The following is a 10,752-nucleotide window of genomic DNA, read 5'->3' as shown; positions in this document are numbered from 1 at the left end:
CCAAAGCAGAGGACCCTACCCATTTTTCTACCAAACTTCTATAAAGCTTTTGTCTTAATTAGACTCAAAACAGAAGCAAGTATTCGCTCAAAGGAGCTTACATTTTCAAAAAAAATAGAATCTCAGGTCGAAAATAAAGTTTTAGGATTTTACTGAGAACACCATCCCAGTATCCAATAACCTGGAAAAGCAACATACATCACTAAGTCACAAGGCATCTTAATGTCTATTCTGATGATCTGAAGGATCTTCTCGAATGTAATATTCTCGAATAATGCATGTGATAACCAAAATCGTTTCTAGCCTCACTTTCAAGAAAGATAGGTTTCACATTTGCATAAAAGATTTGAGGACAAATAAAAGTGACTTGCCTTGGTTTCTAAGAGTGAATTAGCAGTGATGATCACACCATAAGAACGTTTAACTGGGTACCCCATTTCCATCTCGCATCTATTGCAATTCTTTGTCGTACACTTCAATGTACGGGGTCCATGGTGGTAAATTCTCCAAGATGGATACAAAACTGGTCAAAGACATTATTTGCTTCCTAAAGAATACAAAAATTTATGAAGCTTGAGAAACAAGTAACTCACACATAAGATAAAGGTTTAAATTGAGAGCAGAGTACAGACCGGATGTTGATAAAGGAAAGTCTTCCTTAAGAAAAAGATCATGTGATAGTGAAGCTGTGACATACTTTGTTCAATCTTGAAAAAACGCTAATATCTAATAGAAGTATATGTTTTGACGAAAATCTAATGAAAAATACAACGTAATTTATGAACAACTCATTTTCTATTTTTTTAAATCATTTTTTGGTAATTTGTTTTTCTTAAAGTTAAATTTTCTGATAATATAAATACAAAAAAATATTTTGGTTATGTTAAGAAAATTATTAGTTGGGCATTTGATTTTATTTTATCTGTTATAACATGAAAAGAAAACTATATTATTATATAAAGCTTGGTTTTTAGAGTTGCTAACTCATGTGATGGCGACACATGTAAATTTTATCGATTAAAGTTTTTACGATGTGTAAAACAAAAATTTACTTTTCTCTATATAGAATATTTTATTTTCCCAAACAAAATAATTTATTCAAAAAGAAAACTTTTGTTTTGTTCTATTGGTTAAACTTTTTTTTTTTGTTAGAAATTATTATAATTTCTTATGAGATTGTCTCATTCTTATAAAGTAAAGCTACATTACAGTTAAATACACTGTCTCATATTTTATTTTTTCTTATTGTCATAATTTTGTTATCAAGCCAAGATTTTTTATTAAAAAATCATATGATTATATAACTCATAACACAATACGTTTATTGATTATGAATATATCTTTTTTTTTTTTTTGTTTTTAAAGATTACTAAATTTACCACTAATTTTTTTTTTTCCTTTTAACTTATAGAATAGTTATCATCAAAAAACATGAGCACACAAGTCTAAAAGTACATCTTACAGGAAAATGGGAAGCAATAATTTTTTTCAAAAAACAAAGAGCTCATAAGAATGAATTTTCTCATACTTTATTAGAAGGTAAATTTTTCTTATTTTCTAAACCAAAATTTTCTCCTATTTTCTCCTTTTTATCTGTAAGATTAATATATGCGTCATTTTTTTAAATAATTTTAAATATATTGTAGGTTTTAAGATTTATTTATTTAAAGTTTTATTTTGATATTTAAATTATCTAAGACTCATATATCATCATGCATATAATTTTATGTTATTTCTTTAATTATTTCAAATTAATTTTATTTTAGATTGTTTATTTTAATTTCTGTTTTCATTATTGAATTATTTAAAACTCATATATCATCATGCTTATAATTTATATTATTTTTAATTATCTCCAATTAATTTTCTTTTATTTATCAATCTTTATTGGTTGGTCATAAAAAGAGATATATTAGTTGGCTTAATGGAGGTAAATAGTATATTTTAATAGTAAAATATATATCGGTATAAAAATACATTTTTAGTGATAATGTACAAAATAGATTTGTAACTGGAAAAAATAAATTTGTGGCATGAAAATAAGTTAAGACTTGAATATATATTAGCAATGTTTTCTACTTTCAAGATGTGATATCTTGATATTTTTGGACTTTTAGTTCATTGTTCACTATTCCTTTGTACTAAACTTGTCAAGTTGTGTATCAAAGACACTGACACTGTCATAGCCTTTGTGGTGATAAAATGTGGCAAAGGACTTGGGTGAGAACTTCACTGATGTTGAGATCAGAGAAATGGTTGAATTTGAAGATATTTCAAATATTATTATGATTGATATATCTAAACTTAGCAAAAGTTTAAAATTATGAATATTTAAATATATTAAAAGTTTTAAAATAACACTGGTGATGTTATATTGCATGACGAGTTGTGTGACAGGACGAATTTGAATCGATGTTACTAGAATAATAAAATATCAATAATTTGATACTTAAATACATGTTAAATCTTTATTTTACTATTTTTAACAACACTATTATAAGTTCATTAAGATTGTATTAAACAAAAATTGGTATACCGCGGATTATGCACTAGTTGAATAGAATTGCAGAAACAAGTGCAGTTCATTTTCTACAAGTTGTAAATATGTAATTTTTATTCTCTAAATTTTGTTAGCTTATGCCACTTTTTGTTTGCGCGACGTTTTCGTAAGTCCCCAACTCCACTCCATATACATTGTTCTTAGCTGCACAAAATATAGCTTAACTATGGTTAGAATCTTGATGAAATTTCGTATTTAGAAAGAGGCTGAACAAAACACAATTGAGGTTAGCTAGACTCTTTAACACAACAATGAAAGTTAATGTGATAAACAATCAAACAAAGAATTACATATTAATTTGCCAAAAGCATATGAGTAATTGTTTATGAAAAAAAGTTACTAACACTATAATTCTCTAAGGGGGGGGGGGGGGTGTATTCAAAATAGAATTTTGGAGGATTTTGGAGGATTTATGAATTTTTGGATTTTAGGAGATTTTCAGTGAGTTTTTAAGGTACTTTGGTGGATTTGTTATTATTATCCATTTTTGAAAGAAAAAAAAATTGTGATTTGATGAGATTTGGTGAGACTTTAATGGGGTTTTAAGAAGATTCTCAAGTCCATAAACGAGAATATAACATAACAAAAAGATTTTTGGCAATTTGATCTGAATAGCATAAACTCAAAGATTTAAATTGAAAGGTACAAACAACTTGTGTTCAGGCAATTTGATTGACTCCATCCACTAGGAGCCGCAATAACAACTTGTGTTCAGGCTCAGACCATTGTTTATATTGACCTTTAGCTTTCATATCTTTTATATCTCCCATTGTAGCTTGGAAATTAAAGCCATACAAAAGAAACAAAAAAATTTGTAAGCAACCATTAACTACGTACAAACGTTAATTACAAAGTGATGAATGAATTTGGTCACGTTACTCTGTTTTCTCACGCGAAAACAGAGCAACACTCCACCGTGAATGAATTTGGTCACAATCACTATTACCTCTGTAAACGAGAGAGAAGAAGAGATATATAAGATAGAGGGAAAGAGCCCAGAATTTGTTTTTATAGCAAAATCATAATTTGTTTTTTTTTAAACCAATCCTACAAAACCATTCTCCAAGGTGGGACTTTCAAAATAGGATTTCCCTTACAAAAATGTATCCAAAGTCTCTCACAATCACTATTATGTTTTTCTAAAAAAAAAGAATTTGGTTTTGAATAGCAGTGGATTTGTTATGATTTTTGCAAATTGTTAATTGAATAACAGTGGATTATGAGTGATTTTGAATAATTTTTAACAAATGTCATATTCAATAACAATGGATTTGATATGTGATTTTAAAATCACTAGTTGAATACCAGTGAATTTTAAAAAAAATCACAAATCCTCAAAAATCCTGTTTTGAATACACCCCCTAATCAAATTCTAATCCCAATCTTCATCATTTATCTGCCAATCATCATCATCATCTCTCGGCGGCCTAACGACCAAAACAACCATCCCTAAACTCTCATTCACTCCTTTCTCCTTCCACACCGATCCTCTATCTAACTTCATCTCACCTTCAGCCACAACAAGATAGTAGTTTCCATTTTCAGCTTCCACCGTCTTCTTCTCCCTATCGATCACAACCATTACCGCCTCTTTTTTCCCGTTCCACGGCAAAACATTCCCATCATCTTTAAACGAAACGGCAACTCCTCCTTTCGTAACCGCCACCACGGGATCCCAACCAGGTAAAACCACCCATCTACTCCAATCTTTCTCAGCTTCCACCACACCAAACTCTCCTCCACTTTCAAACTCCATTGGAGCTTCAAGAAGCTTCTCTTCTCCTTCCTCTGCTTTAACAACCGGTAAAACAACAACGGAACTCGCTCCCGCTACTTCTCCAAACCTCAGTCTCACCACAGGAACACGAATAATCTTGATTTCCTCTTCTTTAGCTCTCTCTTCTTCACTCTCTCCATGTAACTCCCTCGCCACCGCCTTTTTCGCTTTCTCTGTCACCGCGGTTTCAAGAGCTTGTTCGAGCAATGTGATTCGGATCTCCGATGGACTCCGATGCTCTCTACTTTTCCTATAAAGCATAAACGACAAACAGTCTCCGGGCAAATTATAATCAAAATCTTTAAACCCAACATCCCCACGGCGATGAGGGTAATCTTTAATCGCTCTGGCGAGATCTTGAGCTCCTTTGGAATCGAAGTCGTGATGAACAATGTACTCAGCAGAAGCTACACGTTGAGTGTTGTTTAAAAGACGAATCTCGTAGAGAAGCTCGGCTCCGCCGGTGTCGAACGCAGCGATTAGCTCAGGTTTGGCACCGGATTGAACTAAAGAGTCGCGGACTTGCGCACCGACGATGAGACGATTCTGTTCGACACCGGAGAGTCCGGTGAGTTCTTCGATTGATGGAGGAGTGAAGCCTTCGCTGTAGAGGGATGAGATGAGTGGAGCGTATTCGAACCAGAGACCGAGACGATCGGCGAGGACTTCGATTTTTCCGGCGGTGTCGAGTGATCGGAATTTTGGAGGAATCGGTGATGGAGGTGGGCGGAACGGTTGATAGAGCTGTTGTTTTGCTGGAGCTTGACGGTTTGAAGCGGGGATTAAGGCGGCGTTGATGGTGGTGAAAGGTTTCGGGTAAACGGGTCGGGTATTGGAGAATCCATGGGTTTTGGATATGGTGAAGAGTGAGGATTTGAGAGTTGTTGCGGTTAGAGAAAGCATGGTGATGAGAGTGGGTGGAGACGATTATGATGGATTGGATGGTACCTTATCATCTTCGTCGATATCAAAGATAAAAGAGAGTCGGACAAATTAAAGTTTTTTGAACCGGATTTAAACCGGTTTGGTTTAACGCATATTCTTCCTCTCTCGCATCTCTATCGATGAAAAACGACTTTTACATGCTTCGACAATTCCAATATATTCAATTTATACATCCCACTATTGACTGTTCGAAAACATGCATAGATTTTAAAATTTTTGAATTTATACTCTTAACTTATGGAATCCACGTGCCCGTCATTTTAGTTAAATAAAAATAAAAATAAAAATATGCAATAAGCTAGGCTCGATTCTGGAGAAAGTTAAACCCAACACCCCTCTTTAACCACTCGGACCCAGGACTTTATTGAAATATATCAAAACATTTATAGTTTTATTTCTCTTCTTCTCTTTTCTTCTCTTTCCATGGCTGACACATACAGATTGTTCAACAACAACAATGGCAAAAATAACTTGATTCGCCGCCGGATCCATGATTGTCATAGCCATGAGTTCCTAAGTATTACCGAACTTAACCATCACGACGAGTTTGACGCCGACGTCTAAACAAACGGCGATGAGGGGAAATAGTTGTCCGGCGTTGTCGCAACCCGACTCAGAAACGAGAGTAAGAACACTGCCGGAGACAATCGCGACGCCAAAACCATAATAGTTCTCCTCAGCCTCCAAATCCTTCAAAATCCATAATCTGCAATTGGATCAATAAACTAAAACCCAAATCTAGATACAACACCTGAAACATATATTTTTTGTGAGTTTGGAATACTTATGAATGTATGAATGATGCAATTAGACAACAGACACAAGCTAAAACCAAAGATATATGATCAGGTGGAATGCAAGAGGTTTCAATTACTCTTATGCAGTTGCAGTATAAGAGATGTCAATCCAAAATGAGTATGATGCAAGCAGTCAAGATGTAAACACTTATCTAAGTTAAGCCAAATATGAAAATGGTTTTGATGTAACAGTTTGATGACATAAATGTAAATGCAGAATGTAAAACTACTAAGATGACAGTTTAAATGCAAGATAATAACTGAAACTAAGATATGCAATGAAACATGAATGAAACTAGAAAGATGTCGGACATGAAGCAAGAACTGGGAAAAGGACTCGAGCAGGCACTCAATCGTATGCTCGATCGAGTACTGGATCGAGTGGGAAGCTATGAAGAACAAAAACAAAATTTAACAATTAAACAGAGTAGGTTGAAAGTAAATCGAACAGAAAGTGGATAAGAGTAATCAAATAGAGAAATCAATAAACACAGAAGGTCCTAGAGATGGATTCATGGGCTGGACTAGAGCTATACTAATCTAAACTGACCAACAAACCTCAATCAACAGTGAGCTATCTCTAGACAATAATCTTCCAATACTTGTTAATCCATTCTCATGACAATAACAATCAAGCTTAGATACTCATAGATCTAGTTCTCACTAGCTATTGCATATAAAAGCATACATAAAGATCCAAATTATCACATGTCAAAAACCTTCCTACACAACCAATCTCTTGGGATAAGAACAGTAATCTCTAGCATTAGTATTATCTAGAAGCTTAAACATTGGTATGATGCTAAACAACCTAGGATCTGTTCTTACCCTCTCAGATATAAAAACAACATAGAGCATGCCTATCTAGAAGAGATATTTAAACAATCAAGCTTGATCAGTCTAAACTACCATAACTCTCATCCAGCCTAATCCATCCCTAAGATCCTAAAACACTACTTAGATGAACAACACATGATGAACAAAATCATAAACCCAGAAATTAATGAAACTTGCATGATTAGAAAGATATGATGAAGATCTACAACTTTGTTCAAAGAAATAAACTTAGATTCTCAATACCCAAAAATTTACAGAAGCAACAAGGTATGGAAATCTAAAGAAAAAGCTTAAAAGTGTTGATGATGTAAACTTAAAAGCTAAAATCCCAAAAAGGGTAAAAACTAGGTTTTCTGATATTTTTCCTCTGTAAAGTGGCTTGTCAGCGGGCATAGAGTACAAAGAGTATATATAGAAAATTAGGGAAGCCTTAAAATGGCTACAGGACAAAATAGAGAGGCGGCTCGGTTGACTCGACCAGGTGCTCGGTCGAGTGCATGGTCGAGTCAGGTATTCTTCTGCTCCTTTCAGTCGGTCGAGTCCCTCTCAGCACACGGTCGAGTGTCTGGTCGAGTGTGGTGGTCGAGTGAACTTCCGGACCTTGATTCTCTTCTGCTCTAGCTCCTTTGTCTGCTTCTCTTGATGACTTCACTCTCCCTCAGCACTTATCCATGCTCCATTGGGTCCTAAATCACTTGTTTATGCAAGAAACAATGCAAATGCAATGCAAATCTACTCTAATGCATAAACAGCCTTAAAACTACTCAATGATGACCTAACAAGCTAGTAAAACATGCAAAATGTGTAATTAAACTAAGGTAGGACAAGGTAAAATATGTGAACATCAACACCCCCAAACTTAGTCTTTGCTTGCCCTCAAGCAAACAAACAAGACATGAGTAGGAAAGTGAGGTTTGAAAGTGGGATCTCAAAACCTTAACCATGCTGATAGACTAGCTAGAATCAATGTCCAAGTTACTAGTACTAGGATGCAAGGTGAATGAGCTGTAATTAAAGATTTTAGACAAGCCTTTCACAACCTTAACTGATTCAAGCCTTAGACTTCCATATGCATTCAAATCAACCATTTCCTTTAACATTCATTAAACAAGAACCTGAATCAGATTATGCAATGCTTAAACTCATTTGGCTTGGTAATAAGGGTTTAGAGACAAAAATGGTCTCTCTTTTGAGTGGGGCTTATCAATAACAAGGGTTCTCTCACAAAAAGTAGATTGACCTTTAGAAGAAGGCTAAAGGTAAGATCAATTAGACACATACAAGAACAGAACCTTGTCTACCCAAAGGCACCCAAAGTGTTTGTTCCTAATCATTCTAAACCGATGATGTCCTATTTCTACCCTTTAACTTCATCTTTTCTCTTTTGCCCTTTTTCTCTTTGTTTTTCTGTCCTATGAGGGGTTTCTTACTTGATTTCTCTTAGTGGAATGGGTTTCTTTCTTATTTGCTAAGGTTCTTAGTCTTACTTGTTTCCGAAGTCATAAAGCTTTTCACTAGACTCTTCTTTTCTTTCTTTCTTTTCTTTGATCAGAACCTTACTTAGAACTTTTAATGCTCCCATTCTTTCACTTAGAGTTTGAATTTTCTTTAAAACAATTCCCTCCTAAGGACTTTACCCTTTTCCTTCTTTTTTCCCTTTTTTCTTTTTTTTTTGAACTCACCAAGTCCCAAACCCAGAATTTAAACCACCTAGTCCTATCTAGTTTGAAAAATGCAAACTAGAACTACACAAGCTTTTATTCTTGTCAGTTCAAACCTAACACTTTCTACCAAACTCAATCCCAAAATAAGCCTCACACACACAAGATTTAACAAGGCTTGAAAGAAAGGTTGGTTAAGGGTATGGGAAAACTGATTCAATGATGAAATCAGCTACTTGGATCAACAAGAATGGTGAAAATGGGAAAAGATAATCCAAGTACGTATAAAGTATCCATGAGTTTAAAGCAATGCACAAACTGATGATTAAAAGTCAATATTAGGTTCTTATAAATAGGAAATGGTTTCATATCACAACATGCTTCAGTTTAGACAGAATGCAATATAGAAATTCTAGACTTGGTTCAGTCTTCCCAGTATTATTAACTTGGGCAACTAGCATCAAAGTATTATTAACTTGGGCAATGATCCTAGTTTAGTGAATTCAAGCAAGTTAACAAGGCTAAACTCATCATAGATCCCTAATGCAAATATGAAACAGTCCTATATGAAACATGCTAAACAAGATCCTATTATGCAATGCAAACTACATGAACACTCTGTTTTTTAAAGATTTTTGTGAAAAAATTTCAAATTTTTTTGGTTTTTCTATGCCTTAGATGAAATGCAAATTCTAATATGATAATGCTAAAATTTTGAACTAAGAAAATAGGAAACAATGTCAAATGTCATCTCAAACCCTCTCCCAAACTTAAATTACACAGTCCCTTGTGTAAGAGAAATTTGAAAGAAGATTCAAGACTTAAAATAAAACAAAACAAGAAATGAAATGGTATTTACAATGAGATGGTGATTATGGTACCTTATGGATTGTTGAAGAAGTTCTCTACAACATCACTCATGCTGTCATAGGTGTAGTTGGGGTCTTGACTCTGAGTTAGAAGTAGAGAAACATGGTACTTGACTATGGCCATCGGTTGCAACTCGATCGAGTGCTCGGTCAAGTGCTGCATCGAGCTGGCTGGTCGAGTGGCCTGTTGTGGGTAGAATGGCTGACCTTGGTACTCATAGTATTGTTGCAGAAAGGCTGGGTCCATGAAGTACTGCGGTGGAAAGGGTGGGTAAGCTAGACCATAGGGATAAGGTGGATAACCTGTTGGAGCTGGAAAGCTATAAGGAGGTCTGGGCAGGTGCTCGGTCGGGTACATCGGAGGTGCTCGGTCGTGTGGGTGCTCGAGTGCCCCGGTCGAGTGCCTCGGAAACTGAAGTTCTGTGCGGCCTGAACCTCTCTCCCTCTGAATTGACTCATGCAGTGAAGCTATAGCTGGTATCACCGGGTTTTCAGCTCTGGACAATGCTCTAGTTGAGCTGCTCCTCCTCAAAGGTCTTGATGGTGCTGGTGATGAATCTCCACTCTCTAGTTCAGCAATTTCCTTCTTTAAACCCTTTATGGACTTAGCCATCTTACTGATACACAGAGTTTTAAACCCTATTTTCCTACTGCAAGTGCACAGCAAAGAAGTAGTACTTAGGGGTCGAATCCCACGAAGACCAAGTTTTACTCTATGGTTCTATTGGTTCAATTTCAAGCTAAGACAATTCAAAGTTGGGTTTGTTTGGTAACAGTAACGCGATTAAAACGGTATAAAAAGGCAATAAGCAAAACACTAGATCAGGGGTAATTCTCGGGAATTTCAGAGATAGCAACTAAACAACTATTCAGGGCATAGATTAAGTACCAGTCTAGAACTCAAACATAAATATAAACTGATCCACTGTCGTGGTATCAATAACTCTATCTGATCGATTCTGTGCGGAAACGCGGAGCACGTACTCAGACATCCGGAGCACATGCTCGGCGGTCCATAAACCCTAAACTGTCGTTTGAGCCCAGAATCGCAGACAAGCATTAAAGAACAGGAATGATAAGTTCACAAATCACCTACACATCAACTTTCGCAGGTCTAGGATAATTTGCCCACTAATGTCTTTTCTAGCAACCTATTACACTTTTGATGAATAGATAAACCTAGAATCATAGATTGGGTGATCAAATCAACCTAAGCATTAAGTCTAACAATAGTGAAGACAATCGATTATATAAAGCCCTATTTGTGTTCTGTTGCTAACCCATGAAACCCCTTTTGAAACCCCTA

General features: G+C 35.2%; 1 protein-coding gene across 1 annotated transcript; it reads right to left on the bottom strand.

The window, feature by feature from the left end:
- Positions 1-3,758: 3,758 nt before the first annotated feature.
- Positions 3,759-6,082, bottom strand: LOC104736819 (rubisco accumulation factor 1.1, chloroplastic). Its single transcript, XM_010456875.3, has one exon. It carries the CDS (start codon positions 5,238-5,240, stop codon positions 3,933-3,935), a length of 1,308 nt encoding a protein of 435 aa, XP_010455177.2. The 5' UTR covers positions 5,241-6,082; the 3' UTR covers positions 3,759-3,932.
- Positions 6,083-10,752: the final 4,670 nt, after the last annotated feature.

The sequence above is a fragment of the Camelina sativa genome, chromosome 13 (genome assembly GCF_030686135.1).
Source record: "Camelina sativa cultivar CO46 ecotype springtype chromosome 13, ASM3068613v1".
NCBI classification, from domain to species: domain Eukaryota; kingdom Viridiplantae; phylum Streptophyta; class Magnoliopsida; order Brassicales; family Brassicaceae; genus Camelina; species Camelina sativa.
The sequence above is the reverse complement of the archived record's forward strand: the minus strand, read 5'-3'. Positions and strand labels throughout refer to the sequence as shown.